Here is a 20,871-nt window from a genome sequence, read left to right on the forward strand (position 1 = left end):
AGTACGTACGACAGGGAACTACTAGCCATTTTTGAGACTGTAAGGTACTTTCAACATTATCTGGAGGGCAGAGAATTCTGTATATACACGGACCATAAACCACTACAATTCGTGTTTAGAAGGAAAAGTCACGACAAAGAAAGCCCCAGACAACTCAGATATCTAGACTACATCTCACAGTTCAGCACGGACATCAAATACATAAAAGGAGAAGACAACGTCGTCGCCGATACCTTATCAAGAATCGACATGATCGAACAAGAGGCAAACATATCGTTCGAAAAGATCCATAAAGAACAAAGGCAGGACAACGAACTACTCGCACTCTTGGACGACAAGAACACTGCTCTGAACCTGATCAAAACCAACATGCAGGGACAAGAAATCGTCTTCGATCTCAACAAAGGCAACATGCGACCGTACATCCCAAAAACGCTACAGAGATCTTTCTTCAACCAAGTGCATAACCTCAACCATGCAGGAGCCGACGCCACGACCAAGACCATCAGTCAAAGAGGCGTCTGGAAAAATATGAAAGCAGACTGCGCAGCTTGGACGAAGGCCTGCATACCCTGTCAGAAGAGCAAAGTCAACAAACACACGAGGACACCGATCATCAAGATCGACATGCCGAGACAGAAATTCTGCGTGGTCCATGTCGACCTCATCGGACCTTTTCCACCATCAGAGGGACTGAGGTACTGCCTCACATGTATCGACCGATACACTCGATGGGCGGAAGTAATCCCTATCGCAGATATCCAGACCCACACAATCATCAGAGCCATCTGGGACAACTGGATTGCGAGATACGGCGTACCGGAGAAAATTATAACTGATCAGGGTAGGCAATTCATGTCTACGGACTTTAACTTGTTTTGTTCCAGATCAGGCATAGCACACTCCAACACGACGCCTTACCATCCACAAAGTAATGGCATGATCGAGCGATTTCATAGAACGCTGAAGACGGCCATTAAAGCTCACCACCCTGTTCCGTGGACAAAATCGATCAGCACCATACTACTCGGACTGAGGGCCACACCGCGCACGAATGCAGAGCACTCAGTAGCAGAGATGCTGTATGGGTGCAAACTAAAGTTACCAGCAGACATCCTGGAGCAGACGAACGACTACATTGACCCGGACTCCTACACTAGGCAACTGGTAAATTTCATGCAAAACGTCAAACCAAGGCCAGTCGAGCACCACAATAAAGGTAACGTTTTCATCCACCCGGAACTAAAGAGAGCCACACACTTGTTTCTGAGGGACGACAGAGTGTACAAACCCCTGATGCCGAACTACAAGGGGCCCTACAAGGTCATCACCAGGGCGGAAAAGACGGTAACACTGGACGTGGATGGCGAACATAAAAAGGTTTCGCTGGACAGGTGCAAGCCGGCGTTCCAGACAGCGGAAGAACGAGCCAGTCCAGCAGAAACGGAAACACCAACAGAACAACCGGCATACACAACGCGTAGCGGCAGGAGGGTGATACAGCGTCAGTTTTGAAAAACAGATTTCAAAACTTGGAAGGGGGCTGTGTGGCGGGTCGACAACGACGGCACGAGCCGAACATTGCCGAACGCCGACGTAGAGCGTACGAACGGGCCAAACCGGCTTCGAGAAAACTACCGGATTCCGACCTCACCGCACGCGTCTTCGAGGCACAAAATTACCGCCAATTTAGATTTACCAACTTCATTTTATTTTGCCTAATATAGTTATTAGAATCCTTCTTTCAATGTGTTAGCTTCAGTAGTTTAGTTTCGTGAATAAATCTTTGTGTAAAACGTAAGTACCCTGTTTTACTTGCTCTCATTCTGTGCACCCACATAACTGTGTACATCACAAAATTAGGCCACCAACTAGGTGCCTACATAAAGGTGGTAACAACACGACTAAAATACTATAACGTAAGACTAATCGTGTTATCTTTATTTATTAAAAATGTTCATGGCACACTGCAGTTGTTGTATCAATGCATTGCCTTATGTACAATTAGGTGCAGAAAGAGTTTGATGATGATGATGATTTAACAAACAAAATAAACTGAGGTTTTTTTTATGGTTCATTTGAAATCAAAATTCCAGTTATTATTTTCATATTTTAGAGGAATAATTGGGTTACCTTTTTAATTATTTTAATATTTTACTGGCACAGTTTCAATTTTGAAATTAAGTTATCCAGAAAAAAAATCCATAACATTAGCTACATCATACGACTACATCATCCGACTCATTACTTCATGATTTGATTATTAAATAATAAAGCGCAACGATCAATAATGAATTCGTTACCTGATGATGATTCAATGATCCAATCTTTAATTAGTTGCAAAACACAATTGTATCTTATAACAATAGAAGGTAATTATAAACAACAATGCATCTGCGTATCCTATTGAAACATTAATAATTACACTCCCTTAACCTTTAATCCGTCGAGAAAACTTTCAACACGTTTGCGTGGACAATTTGTGAAATTTTTAAACTGTGTCGGCTTCTTGCTGTTTTATTGAACACGGTGATATTATGGATATAACCACCCTAACCCACACATAAACCGCCGTCAAAATTATATTTCTTGGAAAGACCGAGATTTTTTGAGGTCGCGGTAGGACCTTTATGCAAAATATGTTTTTGTTTGCAAAGCATATTTTACTGTCTAAAAATGTGAATGAATATCGGAATGGAAAGGAAAAGTCACCAAGTGATATGACATGTAGCAATTTTACAGAAGAGCCAATTAATTGATTTAAAAATAATACTATTTTGAGTCCATCCAATTTTTTGTAGACTAGAACTGGATTCAACCCCCTTTGGAGTTATTAACATCTCACAAGGTATATGAAGAATGTCAGCTTCTAATCTCCACAAAACTCCACAAAGATCAACAGATGGAAGAATTTGAGGAATATAGATGTTCAAACATAGGCAGAATAGTTAATGTTACATCAGCTAAAGACATGTCATAAGCCCTGCAAATGCATAGGCTTCTATAAAATGTTCTTCATCCTGTTGTTATATCATATATTCGTAAAGTTTTTTTTTTTAATTAATAAAATAATCTCATCTTTATCTACTATTTTGCCATGATTTCAACATAATTTAATTTAAAAAAAAAAATTGAGATTTTTTACTAATTGAAAAAAAAACTTGAATTTGCTCTTCTGTAAAATCGGTGACATGTCGCAAAGGAAATTTTTACTTTCCACCGTCGAAATAATAAATTACTTAGAATATTATGTAACGCTTAATTAATTATGATACCTACCTTTATTTTATCGTTACAGTCAAATAGCAGAGGGAAAAAAGGAATTATTTAAATTTGTTGGAGAAAAGAAAAAGAGAATGTTCATAGTTGAATTTTAACAGAAAAATAAAAATACGGGTGATAGTAGTGATCGACCGATGTTTCGGTTTGTGTTTCGGGCAGTAAAATGAGTTTTTGCTGCGGTTTTGGTTTCGGCCGAAAATTGGCCGTAACTTCGGCTAGGCCGAAACCTGCGGTCGGTATGTGTCGGGTTACGTTCAGTCAAACTCAGGTGGAAAATAATCACATTTAGAAATGTTGGATTACTGTCCACTCAAATAATGAGTGATTGTATTGCCATCGTCTAATATTAAGAATAAAAACTAGTCTGATTTTGTGATTTGTTGACTATAGTTAGTAGTTCTAAGATCTTTTTACCCATATTTCTGTTTTGTGATTTCTTTATCTATATACATAGAATTAAGAATATTCCAGAAACCGCATACGCACATCAAACAGAAGGCGATTCAACTACTCATAAATGAGTAGGTTTACGTTTTGACCCGTTCGTTTCTTTGTAGACGTCGCTCAGTACGCAACTAATGTCATAGATTAATATTAATTAGCGATTTCACAGGAAATACGATAAATAAGGCATTTACTTGATCAAAACAATGAAATTTGCTAGCACAATTAAGGATTACGGATAGCAGAAACATGTTAAAAATATTATTTAAGTATGATATTGAACATAAAGATTTTTTCAAATTAATGCCTTTTAGGTTAAACAAAATTTGAAAATGCAATCATTAAGTCCTACCTGTTTCTTCCTCGCTATACACAGGGTCGACATAGTCTTCTCCGTGCGGAGTCGTCTGCGTGGGCTTCTCGTCCCCCGGTATTGGGGCGCAGTCGTCTCCCTGCCCCCAGGAGCCCGCCCCCCAGCCCTGGTTCGGCCCCCAGGCCCCGAACAGCAGCCCTAAGGTACGCCCCTCGGAGGCTAGCTTGTTGGACCGGCAGGGGCCGATGTTGAGGGTAGAGGAACTTATAATAAGGGTAATTATGATCTGTAAAGAGATAATGTGTTTCTTGCATAAGGGTCATTATATGTGAAAATATTATGATTTAATGGAGTAGAAGCGTTTTTTTCTGAAAATAAATAATTTATTTATTAGGAAAGGGGCATTACGATCAGTAAAGTGAATAAATTTATTAGTTCTGTGCGTGAAAATAGACCGGAAACCTGGGCGAACATTTGCGACTCGGGAAATCGAGTTAAGATATATAAGTCCGCCTATTAGCTTAGTGGCTGGGGCATTTGCCAACCATACTTGAGGTCTCAGGTTCGATTCCTGGCAAGGTCAACGTGAAAATTTTATTTTAAAGATGACTCGTTGCAATATTTTACTGTCCCTGGACTGGCACCTGAAGTATATGGCTTTTTCACCTTATCTTCATGTAAGAGATGATCAAAATACGCTGCATTATTGATGTACCAATGCAGTGCCCTATACATCGCAGGGCACGGAATGGAAAATAAGACTCATAATAAATTATAGAATCTACAAATACTTGTATACAATTAATTTTTAAAAAATGATTACTGGGTTTAGGAGGAGAAAAATCGAAAAATTTACTAAAAAAACTTTCTTAAATAATAAAAAGTTTAATCAAATATTGTACAACTGTATAATAAATTCACTAGAAAGTAGTCATGTTAGTTTTTATTTTGCATAAAAATGTCTGCCTTAAAATAAGCTGTACCTAGTTTGGCAGACTAGACATAATCCAGAGAAATCTATTACCTAAAACATGTAGTAGATAAAGAAATTGTAATTTTTGTTATTCAACCGTGATTATTATTATTATTATTTAAAATATTTGTGTATATTGACAAATCAGTAAAATAACATCAATTACTTCTCTACGAACATTGAAACGTACTCAAAACGTTGTTGATCTGCATAAATTATAATTTAATTGCTTAGTAAAGTGTATCAAATAAACTAAAAAAAATAATGTAAAACCACATGCTAAAAATTCAAAAAAATCCAAATTAACCACTTTCTATGAAGGATAATTTAGAATACCACTTCTGGGGTGGTTCTTTGGATCTTCAACCCCTTAGAGAGTGACTTATTTGAAGATTTAATTTTTTTAATGCGACGACATTTTGCTTCATATAATGGCCACACTGATGATTAAACGTCAAATGGTATAAAAAACTGCTTCAAAAACGGAAAAAAAACTAATACAATTTGATCAATACTACTTAATTAAGTGTTTTGGGTAAAGCTTAAGGTCGCAATAATGTTCTAAATTAAAATCATCATGTTTGGTTTCACGTGCTCATATTTTGAACACGCAGTGTGGCCATATAAAAAGCAAAAATTAGCCGCATGGAAATACTAAATATCTCCAAATTAACCACGCTCAAGGGGATAGAGAAGATTCATAATTGCACCACTGGGCTAATGTTTGGATAATTTATATAGCGCCATTTTTGTGAAAGTTACCCCAAGGGCGCTGTACAGTAAAGGTCTAGTATTCTAAAAGGAGTGATCGCTCTGTTAGCGTGTATTTAGTACGTTAATACGCGTTCAAAATGCGTTTTCTACGCGCGCTTTTGCTTTCAGAATACCACCGCTGGGGTGGTATTCCAAACGCTCTCGCGACCGTAGAAAAAGCTATTTTCTTTCGCGTATTTCGTATGTACATTCGCGAGATAAAAGTGTTTTCTACGGCCGCGAGAGCGGTTCAGAATAGCAGCGCTGCGCGCTGTTATAAACTAAAAGGGTACGTTTTCGTGTCTACGTATTAATATGTCAATGCCTTATTGAGAAAATAATCAACATGTTGAATTGACACGCGGTAAACAATGCTTCTTTATTGTATTTTATAAAGGAACCTAACTTTGATCATTTAACACGGTGACGTAATATTTTTTTCAATCCCGAAAACATTCAAATTCAATAATGTTTGAGTACGTCCAAATGCTTGCAGACTGGCTGGATTTTCTCCCTAGGGAGTTATTTATGTTTAAATTTATTTCAACAGAGAGGGAAAAAAATTTTGAGAAGGAAATATACAAGTCTAGGCATTTGCAGGGCTTATGACCTGTCATTGGCTGGTTTTAGTGGCCACTTTACACACTGTGTAACATTTATCATTCTGCCCATGTTTGAACATCCACATTTCCTCACCTCTTCCATCTGTTGACTTTTGTGAAGTAAAAGAGCTGAAACCTTTATCACGTGGGTGAGATTCATCCGGCTGAACCAAATCACCTACTAGGCAACGCTTGAAAACAATTTTCCAGTTTTTATACTTCTTCTTTTACCAGGTAGTTAATTCAACAATATTTGAGTGTGTCCATATGCTTTCAGACTGGATTTCCTCCCTAGGGAGTTATTCATGTTTAAATTTATTTCAACAGAGAGGGAAAACATTTTTGAGAAGGGAATATGGAAGTCTCAGTTGAAATAAATTTAAACATTTAAATTCAATTATCTCAGCCTGCCAATTTATGCATTCGAAGTATGGATTAACCTAAATACATACTTTTGAAAATGCAGTAATTTTACTAAGCACACACAAAAATTAAACGTTTTAACCTCTATTCTCTTAAATGGTTCAATTTGAGTTACTCGGTGATGATTGCCGTCGACGATAAAGTCATTAATTGAACCAGCTAATGACAGATATTTAAATTATTTTTTCCGCGCATGGCAACACATTTAGTAGTTCCCATAAATGTTAAAAATATGCCTTTATGCATTTTACAAATAAATATCGATTTTGTAAGGTAGTAAAGAGACTAAATGATATGGAACGATTGGGAAATGAAAAATATTTTTATGTACAAATGAAGTATTTTCAATAATAAAATAAAATAAATAAAACAACTTTGTTTTTAACCACTAATTTTTTATTGTTATTTTTTTTCCACCGACCGGTTTCAAAGCAAACAAGCTTCTTCGTCAAGGTTTACGTAACTAATGAATTGATTCCTTTTTTATTTTTATCATGTTCACTAAATACTACACGTGGACCCAATAAATCCAGTCGTTTTTACCTTACACAAATGGTAATTTGATATTACTATTTTCGAAATTAGACAGGAGAGGACTAAAAGAAATATTGTTAACTTGGTTATTAATTATTGTTTTCTTGCTATGTAATTTATTTTTTTCTTGTTATGAATCGCTTTTTTAATTTCTAAGATTTCTATGTTGTCTAATTTTAATATTTTATTTTCAACATGAAGTACTTTTAATCCAGTGTCTTTATTAAAGTTATGATTATTTTCTATCAGATGATTTGCGAATTATGAAAAAATATTTTTAGTTAAGCATTTTAAGTGTTGTTTTACATTTATATTGAAGTTTCTTTTAGTTTTTCCAATGTAGATTGAATCGCAATCATTTCAATTTAATTGGTATATTCCAGATTTATTATATTTATGGACTTTGTCTTTGTGATTTTTTAACAATGTTCCCATATTATTAGTCGTGTAGAAAGCCGGTTTAATGTTTGATGGTAGGGAATTAGATAATTGTTTTGAAAAAATGTCATTTCTAAAAAGAATCCGCCTCCATTGTTTACGCGGGTTTGCTTTATTTACTGTGGGAGTCGAATATAAATATTTGTTTATAAGTTTGCGTTTTTGTTTTTGATTTAATATTTTATCAATTAAGTTCTCATTATATCCACTATTATAAGCAATCTGTTTTATTGTTTTAAGTTCTTTTTTAAAATTAGTATCATCTAGTAGAAAGTTAATTAACCTATGTATCATTGAATGGAATGCGGAATGTTTATGGGCAATTGGATGATCCATTTACTTTTTTTTTTAAAACGGGTCGTGGTGACGTGGCTAGTGTTGCGGATTCACGGATCAGAGGTCCAAAGTTTGCACCCCGCTCTACTGTAACTTGGTTCCCATTTTCTACTACTACTACTACTACTACCATCACGCCATTTCCCCGTAGGGGTAGGCAGAGAGAATGGACCGCCACACACGTCTATCCTGGCATACACTCCTAGCCTCTTCCACATTCATACATCTTGTCATACATGCCCTTCGGTTCTGTCTGCTTTTGACATGACCAGACTTAAGATTTTGGTTTATCTGATCATGCCACGTCTTCCTTGGTCGTCCTCGTCTAACGTTGCCGTTCATTTTTGCCATATATACTTGTTTTACCATTCTCTCGTCGTCCATTCGTTCTACGTGACCAAACCATCTCAGAGACCCTTTCTTAATCTTATCAATTATACTTGTCTCAGATTTACACTCTCGCCTGATTTCATCATTCGTAACCCTGTCATACATTGATTTCCCACACATTCGTCTAAGAGATCGCACCATTTTCTAATTGTTATTTATTTACAACTCGTTGGAAATGCCCCCCAAAATTAAAATATTTAGGTTAATCATAAGAACGCAAATACTTCTTAAATAAAAACTACAAAAAATACATTAAACACATTTATCTAAATCAGGAGACAATTTCAAAAAGATTTGAAAAAAAAATCAAGAAAAAAAGATAAAAGTTACAATTCTTTCTAAAGAAATTTCGTGATAGTCGTAAATACGTAATGTGATAACTGCACATTGTGTGTACCTGCCTATTTAGGAAAAAATGTTACGAAATGATTATGTTCGTTAAGTTGAAAGAACTTGCTTTTCACCGTGACTTTTAACTATTCTCAGATGTACAAGTTCAATGCAGTCATTATTGTTTTTTCTGTCTGCAGTAGAAAGTTTTCTGGCGGATTGAAGCCTTTGTAATAAGTAATAAAGAAAATATTTGGGTAAAAATAAAACAAGTCGCACGAAAAATGTTATAAAAAATAATATTTTAAGAATGTCCATCTTTGTATAAAAACTCTGGATTATTCCTGACGGTATTGATCTCAATACTAGGTATTTTTTCAACAAAGATTTTGAGAATATGGAAGTCTAGGCGTTTATGGATCTTATGGTCGGTCATTGCGTTTAAATAAGTAAGTAGTCAAGCTCAAAAACAAATTTAATATAAGGGTTTCTGGTCAATAGAAAACTGACACCATTCCAAAAATAGATGTTTCTAGTTATATCTATACTTTGCTACTGCGCTTCCACGAAAAAAAAATTTCGCAAAAAATAAAATACATAATACAATGTAAAACTAACTCCGGAGAAATTTCCCTATTCTGGGCTGTAAAATCTCAATTTTATAAGATAATCACGAGCAATCAAAAGGCAACGTAAAAAGAATTATTTTTATTCATTTTGTTTTATCAGCCATGCAACTAAAATTTTTGATATCAATATCATCATAATAGTCTTCTGAACCCAATGGTGCATATGGCACTGCACTGGTACACCAAATGAAGCGTATATCAATCATCTGATTCAAGGTACCCCATACATCTAGTCCAGAAACATGAAATATTGCAGTACAGAACCACCTTCTTCATCAATATTTCATGTCGATCTTCTGAGGAATCAAAACCAGGGCCTCCACCACGGTAGGCGATCGAGCCAACCGCTACACTACGAGGTGGACTTATTTAAACTCGATTACCCCTTTTGACAGTACTCATAGAGTCGAATGCACTCGTCCAGGATTCTGGTTCTATTTTACATCCTGAGAGTACTTATAGAGTCGAATGCACTCGTCCAGGATTCTAACTTTATTTTACATACAGAACTGTATTATTTATCCACCTAAACAACAGAAAAAATACAAAATATTGATTTCGGTATATTGTCAAACAAATTTATTTTGTGTGAGTACCTGTAAAATACCATGATTTTAATAATCTTAGTTGGTACTATTGAGATTATTTTTTACTCAAAGATGAAAAAAAAATGTTTTACTAAATCTGGTATATGTATATCGACTGAGACAATCACTCAAACTGAATTCTTTTTCTTTGATATATACGCTTTCAGAGTGTGTTAGGTGTGTAAAGAGTGTGTAGAGTGTGTCTTGGTTTTTTTTATTAGAAAGATTACTCAAATCACAAGGCATAATAGTGCGAGCAAAAAAATAATCAGGGTTATTCTGCCAAGTTAAAAAGAAGAGTCCCTATTTTATATCAAGCTGAAATATAGTAAATCAAAAGACAAGGAAACATATTGGACCATCAGCAAGATTAACTGTGAACAATAAACTAGCAATGTCAACCAAAGGTCGATTAAATGTAAATATGGTTCAATATTACAATTCTGTTATAAAAACTTATTTTTTAAAATGAAGTATTTATAATGAAATTATATTCAATCTATAAACTTCCATTTTATGAAAGTGCAGTTGGAGAGATTAAGAACAACATTTTCACAAAAATTACTATATTCTAGTTGAGCATAACCCTTAAAATAATTCAAACCTATTTTTTAAAAATTTTACATGGCTTACCGCCTTTTGTTGTACACAGTAATACAAAATGAAATATACCCGATACATTAGTACACGTGATGATAACATAAAAATAAAACAAATTACTTTAAAAATTATACATTATTTAAACCAAATACAATTGGGGAACAAAATTAAAACAGAAAATAAAAATAAAGATAAGATACAAAATACACTTGTAAATGAATAGAAAACTGAATAAAATTAACGTAGATTTAAAGTAAAAAGTGAGATTCTAGACATTTTTTCAAGTGTGAATCCCCCGTGTTCAACAATATTCCGAAAATTAATTAGCAATAATTGCCAACCAATTAATAACTTTATCGTCAATGACGTTGGTTCGGCTCATCCAGAAATAACATTTGTTTCTTTTTTTTTTAGAATTTGAAAGCAAATGTAGGGGTAAGAATAGCCTATATATTATTAATCGAATATCTTGATTATTTTTAAATCTATGAATTATTATTCGCGCACAAAAAATAATAATCTTTTAAAAACAGCATGTAATAATACATTTTTTTGTTTGTTTTTTCAATAGAAACATTAGCGCTCTTATAATTTGCCCAAATATTTAAATTTTCGTAGCCATTTTGAACGAGTTGTAAATAACTCACTATTAGAAAATGGAAATCAAGTTGGGGTAGAGGTAGAGTGAGGCTCGAACCTCGGACCTCTGATCCGTGAGTCCGCAACGCTAGCCACGGGACCACAACCCGATTCGAATTATTAATACAATTATTTCGCATAGTATCCAATTAACGTTTATGAAAAATGTATTTTATTTGTTCCTCACACTTATTAGTTAAATTGTAATAACTTTTTGATGCTTCAATTACCTAAAATAAGTTTTTTTGAACCATTGGGTTATTTTGCCTAAATTTTCTAAACGTAAAATAATGTCATTATAATGAGTTTTTTATGATATAAACTCCTTAGATGGGCTAAAAAAGAGTGCAAAAAAATAAAATAATATCTTAAAAGACCCACCAATACAAAAAGTCATAAAAAACATTTCCAAACAAAAAATTAATCTAAAACTAGGCAGAATAACCTTGTTTGACGGTATCTAAATACCGGTAAAATGATACGCTATTTTTCTAACGCCAATGGATAAGTTCATGGTCATAAGGTTATTCGAGCGAATACTAAACAACCTTCTTTTTTTCATTTATATCTTATTGTTATTATAAGTTTTTTGCATCATGTAGTGTGGTACGTATGATACTTTTTTCAAAGTCGTATTATCAAATTTCAAAATCTCGACATTGAAAATAGTTTCCACCTTAAACCTTCGACAGCTTAAATTACAAATCAAACCGACATTTATTATATCCACATATTATTCAAATAAATCATAATTTACTATGTAACTCGATCCTGTCTGTTCAATAGCGATCTACATCTACAATATTAGGTAGTGTTTGAAATTCAAAGTGTACCATGGTGTTTGGAAAGGTTTTGTGAACAAAACAAACCTTATTTGATGGGAAATTCTCATAATGATGTGCAAAACAGAAACACCAGCGCAGCGTACCGTGACGTTTTACGTCACTCATGGGATTGTTACACCGAATTTCGCTCTCATGTTTTACATCAATGAGAAATCTTGTAATTTGTTAATCTTAATGACTCCCGAGGGGGTGAAATCCAGTCTTTTGTCTACGAACATTTGGACAAACTCAAATATTGTAATGAAACCAACTGGTCCAAGAAGAAGTTTAAAAATTGAAAAATTGTTTTCAGGTGTTGCCTAGTATGTGAATTAATTCAGTCTAATGAATCTCTTCTTAAGATTTTCGCTAACATAAGTCACTATTCTCTGACTGATTTAAAGAGTTGTTTACTTCCTTACGGGCATGGTGGTGATTTATACCACTCAAAAGAATGCTTTCGATTTAAAAAAAAGACTAATTTACACAATTATTTATCAAAGATATAATAGCAGTTTATTAATTTTTCTTAAAATAATAAAGTGTGCCTCAAAGAGTGAAGAGAAAACGCGGTTAGGCTTTTCTTCATACAAGCGTATTCCTGCATTTTTTCCCAGGATTATGGCACTTGAGCGATGATTTTTTTACACGCTATAGATTTCCACCATTGTCGTCTCCTTACTATTATTTTTTTTTAAATTGTGTTTTATATGAGTTAGGACCACCCAAAAACCCTTATAACAGCCTTGTCATATCTGCCTTTTTCAAATGTACGGTATAGAATATTATTCCATCTGCCAGTCTGTAACACTAACTATGCAAACACTCTTTCCTCTATCTTTCTTGCTCTAACTATAATGTTTTTTTTTCATCTATTGATATATTTTACATACCCCTTAATTTATTTAAAAATAAATTAGAACTTATTACTTCTGGCTGCGATACGATCCCACTAACTATTTAATGACGCACACTGAACACTTACTTCCACACTAATACACATAAACATACATCTACACTTACTCTCATACAAATACACATAAACACAACCTTTTGTTGTAACACAATTTAATAATATGTATGATTTTTATTTGGAAACTTTGCTAGTCTGCTTTAAACTGTATTTTTAAAAAAATGTTATTATATCATTGTCGACTGTTTGTTTTCTTAAAATAAATAAATAAATAGGAACATGATAACTATTTTTCAAAAAAGCAAAACTTGCCAACATAGAAAATTTTTTTCTGATACACTTAAAAAAAAAACAAACAAAATTTGTTCAATTTTGGAGTGCGGAAAACGAGAATATGAAACCTCGATTTTATCGATTTCAGTTAGTCATAATAAGTCCGACGTGCAGTTGTTTATTTTGCACAGTATTCGGGGAGACACATGCGAGAGAATGACTGCATTCAAATTACTATTGATAAAAGCGCTCTTCGCCGCATATTCTCTAAAAGTATTTACTTTTGATCCACCTGCTCACTGTGTTTTATTATGATCATTTTTCTTTTTTTTTTTAAAAGCAAATCAACAGGCCCTTAACAGCCTTAATGGCTTGGCATTAATAATTATATTGTCGGTGATATTGCAATACCACCTATAAATTGAGTTTTTTGGCAGAGGAACCTAAACATCGTTTTGTTAGTATATTACTGATGATATTTATCAACCAAAAATACCGCTACAGTATCAGAAAAACTATCATTGCTTAGAGTAAAAATAGCAAAAATCAATAATTGACAGCTCTTAGTCCCTAGTTATTTTAGTAAAACATTTTCGTAAAAAAACATGTTACGCAAAACTGAACCTAAACAATATCTTAAAATGAACTATCTTAAAGTATAGTAGGTACAGTAGTAGTCATGGCATGATCTAGTGCTAGTGAGTCTAGACAAACATGGCAAGTGTGTCACCTTTAACCCAGGGCCCCGATTACAATGGGATGTTAATTGTTTTATAAAGTAAAATTAAGTTTTCTGTATGAAAAGCAGAATATGCATACAATTTTTTCTTTAAAAGACGAAGATACTTTAAATTTTCATGCAAATATACTCGTTTTTGTACACTTTTCACCATCGTTTTTTTTTATAGACAGTCGAAGATAACTCTGTTAACTTCCCATTGTAATCGGAGCCCTGGAGTAATAACACCGCTTGCTCCTTGAATGTTTGCCTTTGCTGTAGGAACACATTACTGATTAGCGAGAGGCTCCTTGGCAGAGGTGAAAAGAATCCTCTGTTGATTCTGAAATTTCCTACCGCAAAGAAAGCATAAATAAAACATTAATAGTAAATCCTGTTCTAAGAATGACTGTAGTGTTCAATTTTTTATTTTTACATATTTCATATTTTTACGTATTGGTACGCAAGTGAAGTAGTTACATTGAGGTTATTCTGACGAGGATATAATGGGCATCGTTACAGTTTTGTAAATAGATGAACAAAATAGTTAATTATACGAGTAATTAATGATATTAAATATTTTAACAAGTAACGTTGACCGATTCAATTGGAATTATATGAATATTATTATTAGGATACCATATTTCAGAATTTAATTCAAGCAAGCAGCGAATAAATTATTTATATAGTGTAATTTAAATTTTCGGTTGGTATTCAAATTACATAAGATTTAGGCTGGCTTCGTGGGAACCGCAGTATCAGGTTCAATGACATTTTTGATTCGTGTTTCTTTTGTAAGATCGTGTCTGGTAGTGTATTGTAAGAAGCTAAATACAATAACCAAAAAACTTTATTAACATTAATTTCTTTAATAATCATTATTGTAATTATGATTAAGTTCTTAAGCTATAACAATTTATGTAAAGGTAATATATATTAATTTTCATTTTTTTTAAATATATATTTGGACCCCTGTATTTAGTAGCCTTACGTGTCATGTACAAGGCTAAGATACTAGGAAAAAAATATTTTTGTTTGTCTTGGAAATGGGATGTTCGATCACTGATTTTGGTTTATCACCTTTATGCGTACAATCACTATTGTTGCAAAGTCCAAGAACAATGGCGCGTGATAACTACTTTTAACGACAGTGTTCCGTTAAGGATATTCCATCTTTTCTGCATTCTGCTTCAAGACTATGGCGTTGTAAACTGAAAAAAGGGCACTGAAATAACAGATGTTTGATACTATGTGAAGAAATATCATCGTATGGATAATAGTCATCATTTCTTCATTTAAACCTATATAGGTGACTTCTCATAGTTCCGTGTCCCGCAAAAAATTGGGTCGTTTCAAAAGTACTTTGGTGATGAAGACGGAAGTTTGCTGCATCAACCAGTGTTGGAAAAAATATTTTAGTGATTTTACCTGTAGAAGAAGCGCGGGAATGACCCTCCCAACGCTGCTGCGCTAAGAACATACTTAAAAATTTCATCTAAATATACAAATTTTCGAACATAAATATCGATTTTACTTGATACCGTCTCGATACGTACCGATGAAAATAGCGTTTGTAATCGGGGCCCAGGGCCGCGATCGTATATCTTCGAGATATCAATATAAAGTAAAATCTTTTTTTTTTGTACAAAAATTTGTGTATTTGTACAATGGTTTGACGTGTATTCGTCGGTAATCTATATTTGAACATGTTTCAAAACATATTTAAAATGAATAATATGTTTTATATATTTTTTTAATGTTTTATAGAGTCTTTATTCAATAAAATATACATATTATTACAATATTAATACATTATAAAGAAAACAAAGTATTAAGATATATTTTGTCCCGATAAACTATTCAACAATAGTTTGTCATCGGGTGCTCAGACATTAGTTTTAATTTATAATCAAATAAGAAGAGTACATACATAATACTGTATACGTATAAAATATTAAACATAAAAATAGTTTAAAGATTTTTAATTTTTTTTTTTAAGTAAGAAAATACAGTAAAATAATAAATTTATAATTAAAGAACAGTAATTTACTTTAATATATTTTAAATATAAGAAAAAAATAATAATAGACACATATATAAATAGTGTGTGCTCATAAATGTAATCAAAACAAGATAAAAAATAAATTAAACAAAGTTAAGTAAATCGAGAATGTCAATTCATATCTACAGAAGAAAAAAAATTAATAAGAAAATTAAAAGTACATTTTAAAACTAAGATCTAAAAAGTGTAAATGAAATAAGAAAGTATTACAAGAAAAGAAAAGGTTAACCCAAGAAAATAACTAAAATGTATTCAATGAGGGATAAAAAATAATAATAATAATAAATAAAATAAAAATAAAAAATAATAATAATAAATAAAAAAATAAAAAATAAAAAAAACAATCGTTTATGCAGAAAATTCGATTTTATAATGTCGATGTGACAAGTAGGTAGAACATACCGAGGTAAGATACAGATAGTACAGAAGTTAAATATACCGTCTTGATATATACAGATGAAGATAGCGTTCATAATCGAGGCACAGGTGTGATATGTGTGTTGTGTGTGAAATTATCAATACAAAGATATGTAATTTTGTTAAAATTGTTCACGTGTAGTTTTACAAATAGCCTTCTTATATCATATCGATGCGTTTAATCACCGTTAAATAAAAGTAATATGTAGGCATTACATAATTAAATCAATAAGTCATGGTGCGTAACATTCACTTTTCCCAATCTTCCAAGTCCAAACTTTTGCCAAAGATAGGTTTGCCTTTTTTAGTACTCGCATCCAAATTTATGATGTGCAAGCCAGTTTTAAAATGTATGGGCAGTATTAAAATACAGGTAGTCGTCAACTTACGACCACAGCCGGTTCCGATAAACAGTGCCGCAATTATGATCGCATCGAGACGGTACACTTAATTTTTGTACTATATTTATCAGGGGCGTACGGTGGGGTTTTTGATTAGGGAAGCAATTCATATATAAGTAAATGGTACATAATAATATACACTGCCCTTAAGAAATTAAAGACAAACTAAACACTGTATATATATGATTAGGAATAGTAACAATAATTTTACATATCTAGTAATAAATTGTAATAACAAATCAACCAACTTCACTATAATAAGTAACTGCGAAGTATTTTGTGGCATTATATTTTATTTGACTTAAATGCAGTAAAACCAAAATAAATATTAACTTGTTAAAAAACATGACTTATCAACGAAAAAGAATTGGTCATTATTAAAACCCGAAAAATCAACATAATATGTAGTAGATTATAAACTTTTTTCTTATAAAAAATCAATAATACATTGATGTAATGTTTGAATTAAATTCCACATTTTATTTTGTATTCCTACTCCACCACAAAATAATAGTTAAAATATTATGTTCAGCACCAAAATACCAAAATCGCATCTGTGCTGCGCGGCGTGGCGCGGCGGCGACGTTGCGTTCGCATCGCGTGTAAACTACATGGAAAACAATGTATTGCTATGTTTCGATTGCTTCCGTTGTCCAGTGAGAGTTTAAGTCTGCGCCTGCGCCCGGACTGCGCGTTCAGTACGGCGCAGAAATGGAATTTTGAATATGCTTCTATCGCGATCGTTCTTTAAATCGATACCCAGCCAGCCAGTAGCAAGTAGTACGCGCATGACAGCGCTGGTAAATAGACGCGCTGGGAGGTTATGTTTCTTTTTATCATTTTTTTTTACAAGGCAATATTAAAATTCCTTTTTATTACATTATTTGTTTGTAGTAATCAAAATTTTAGGTATTACGACTGATAGTTAATTTATTAAACATGCTATTTTATAAACATTATTTGTCTAAATTTAAGGGAACCAATGGTTCCATGAGTTCTATGAACGGACCGCGCATGATATTTATCTACCTCGGTATGTTCTACCGTATGATAATTTGAAGTGTCGACTTGTCATATGATCGAATCCAACCAATGAATGACCCCGAAAATTTTGTCCGCGTTCCAGAGTGAAAACATTTTCGAAACGGGAATATGGAAGTCTAGGCATTTGGTCATTGGCTGGTCATTGGCTGGTTTAAGTGGAATTTTACACATTGTGAAACATTTAATATTCTGTCCATGTTCGAAAATCCACATTTCCTCAACTCTTCCATCTGTTGACTTTTGTAAAGTAAAAGAGCTGAAACCTTTATAATGCGGGTAAGATTCATCCGGCTGAACCATTTAACTACTTACTAGGCAACACCTAACAAACATTTTTTTTATTTCATACTTTTTATACCAGCTAGATTAATCAACAATGCTTTGAGTATGTCCAAATGATTGTAGACAGCCTGGATGATCTCCCTAGAGAGGCTTAATACGAAAATCCAGCCTGTCTACAAACATTTGGATCTACTCAAAGCATTGTTATTTGAAACTGCATTTAATCCTGAAGTAATTTCGGCCTGTCAAAGGCTTGTGTACCTTATCGTAAATATCACATTACCTATTTTTGAATATACATGATTTTTTTAATTTCCGTGTTTTTTTTTTATTTTTTTTTTTTTATTATATTGAAAACATATTATACATAATTATATACAATATTCCCAAGGAGTTTTTTTTAAAAAAAAACTCATTTAGGGACATACAGATAATAATTTTTTTAGAGACGTTTTTAAATTTTAAACTATAATATTATTTAACAAAAGCAGAAAAATTAAAATTATGATATACTACAAATTAAAAAGGGTATGAAAAATACTTGAAAATAACAGAATAAACAGAATACTAGGCATGGAAATAAATTCAAAATAATGTTTACATTATGCAATCTGCAATCTTTTAAATCTCTAGTGACGCTGGTACTTCGCACTTTTGAGAAAAGTCTTAATTGACGTAGATCATAGTATTCTTAATTATTTGCCTACTTATAAAAAACACTACTAAGAATCACCAAACATCTAAAAAGATATTAAATTGCTGTAAAAATCACTATCGACTAGTTATACTATAAATAAAAAATACTGTAAATTCTAAAACATAATAAATAAAGGTTGTTCTTTAAAGCCTATCACATCCGAAACCACGATGATCAGTATGAGCAAGAAGACATATTGGTACATTTAAATATTTTTTTAGATCGAATAAAATTTACAAAAATAAAATATCAAATAAAACTACTGGTTGCTTACTTCTGAAGGGGAGATAAATTTTTTCTTGTATTATTATTTATTATATTTGTATTTTACATTTTTTCCATCAAATAGAAACATTTAAAACAGTAATATAATATGCCTTTCGTACTATGTCCCTTTATTTTACACCCCCTGAGCCGTAATGCCATTCCTGAAGTATGTACATATTTTTTTGGAAATTATGCAAATTAAAAAAAAAAATGACAAAATATTTGTTAGAAATTAAAGAATTTATTAATGTAAAGAAATGAGTTTTTACTGGCTAGAATAGCTCTGGTACTGAGCGGGTTAAAATAAATATTTCGTATCAAACTTCTAGGATATTTTTTTTTAAAGAGCAATACTTAAGTTCTAATTATTTACTAAAATATATATTTTTTTAAACTATTTCCTTAAAGTCGTAAATAACTTGGAAATGTGGAAAAACGGAAATCGAGTTGTGGCAAAGTGGGATTTGAACCGGAGACCTTTGGTCTGTGAGTTCACAATACTACCACGACACGGGATTACAACCTCGGGACCTTAATTAAGAAATCCGAATTAATTTGTTAAATTACTACTATTATTATTATTAATTTCAAGCCAGCAACTTAAAGCTGATGCTCAAATCTATTTGAACGAAAGTTAGTTGCTAGCGCAAAAAATCTAGTCCATTTTTTAACCTATGGAGACTACACATTGAGATCAGTTCTTGTGGCAGCTTATTCCATATATCTACATAGACGATTTTTAATTTTTTAATCCGATGATATCGGATTTTTTACACAATGCTTACAAGTTTAAATATAAAATTCCTTTGAATAGAATGCTTTATTTGCCCTTCGAATGAATAATGATCTTAAATCGTGACTAATAAATACTGTCTTGCAGTGTTATAGTAATAATTGCTTTTCCCCTGACCAAACTTGTAAAATACAAAGGATGTGTGAAATTTATTGCAGATATTTGCTTATTACTTACTGGTTATTGTCTAGATTTATTGCATTAGGAATTAATACAAAAATAATGAGGCTTATTGCACTGTATTAATTAAATGCAACAGAAAACTTACTAGTATTAGTATTGTAATAACAGAATGTTATCAAGGTATTAAATATTTTCACAATTCTAGAAACATTAAAAAAAGTTTCAAGTATATTTCCTCAAATGTGAACTCTGGGTATATTTAACCCCACATTTGATTTAATTTTTCAATACATACTTTTCGAAATTCAACATATTCAAAATTCGAACAGAAAATAAAAATTATGTTAATGGACAGAAATGGATTCAACTCGGAAACTATAGGCACCCTATAATCCCGATAATCCAAGCTAAGCTACCTACACTTAGTTGATACTTGTAACAATGTGTTTGTATTTGAATTAAATTATTTTCTGTAAATCTATGTAAAAAATCTAAAACAATTTATTATTTAAAATATATACACCTATTATACAAGGTGTTCTTTAAACCCTGTCACATCCGAAACCACGATGATCAGTATGAGCAAGAAGACATGCATATTAAAATTTATTTTTACAACGATTCAAATTTAAAAAAATTACATATTTTACAAAAAAACAAATGGTTGCTTACTTCTGCAAGGAAGAAGCGAGGGGGCGCGGCCGCGCTGTTAGCGGTGTATCAGACTCCCCCCTCTCCCCTCTCCATTTCTCCCCTGCAGACGTAAGCAACCATTTGTTTTATA

At 32.7% G+C, this 20,871-nt stretch overlaps 1 protein-coding gene across 1 annotated transcript in view; it reads right to left on the reverse strand.

Moving 5' to 3' along the window:
- LOC148279208 (uncharacterized) overlaps positions 1-20,871 on the reverse strand; it is a 64,469-nt gene that overhangs the window by 27,235 nt on the left and 16,363 nt on the right. Inside the window, exon 3 of the mRNA XM_088230310.1 lies at positions 4,079-4,325. Within this exon, the coding sequence (XP_088086436.1) occupies positions 4,079-4,325 (247 nt within the window). The remainder of the gene's footprint in view (positions 1-4,078; positions 4,326-20,871) is intronic.

The sequence above is a fragment of the Micrasema longulum genome, unplaced genomic scaffold, assembly GCF_059751315.1.
Source record: "Micrasema longulum isolate JH-2025_06_02 unplaced genomic scaffold, ASM5975131v1 h1tg000746l, whole genome shotgun sequence".
Classification (NCBI taxonomy): domain Eukaryota; kingdom Metazoa; phylum Arthropoda; class Insecta; order Trichoptera; family Brachycentridae; genus Micrasema; species Micrasema longulum.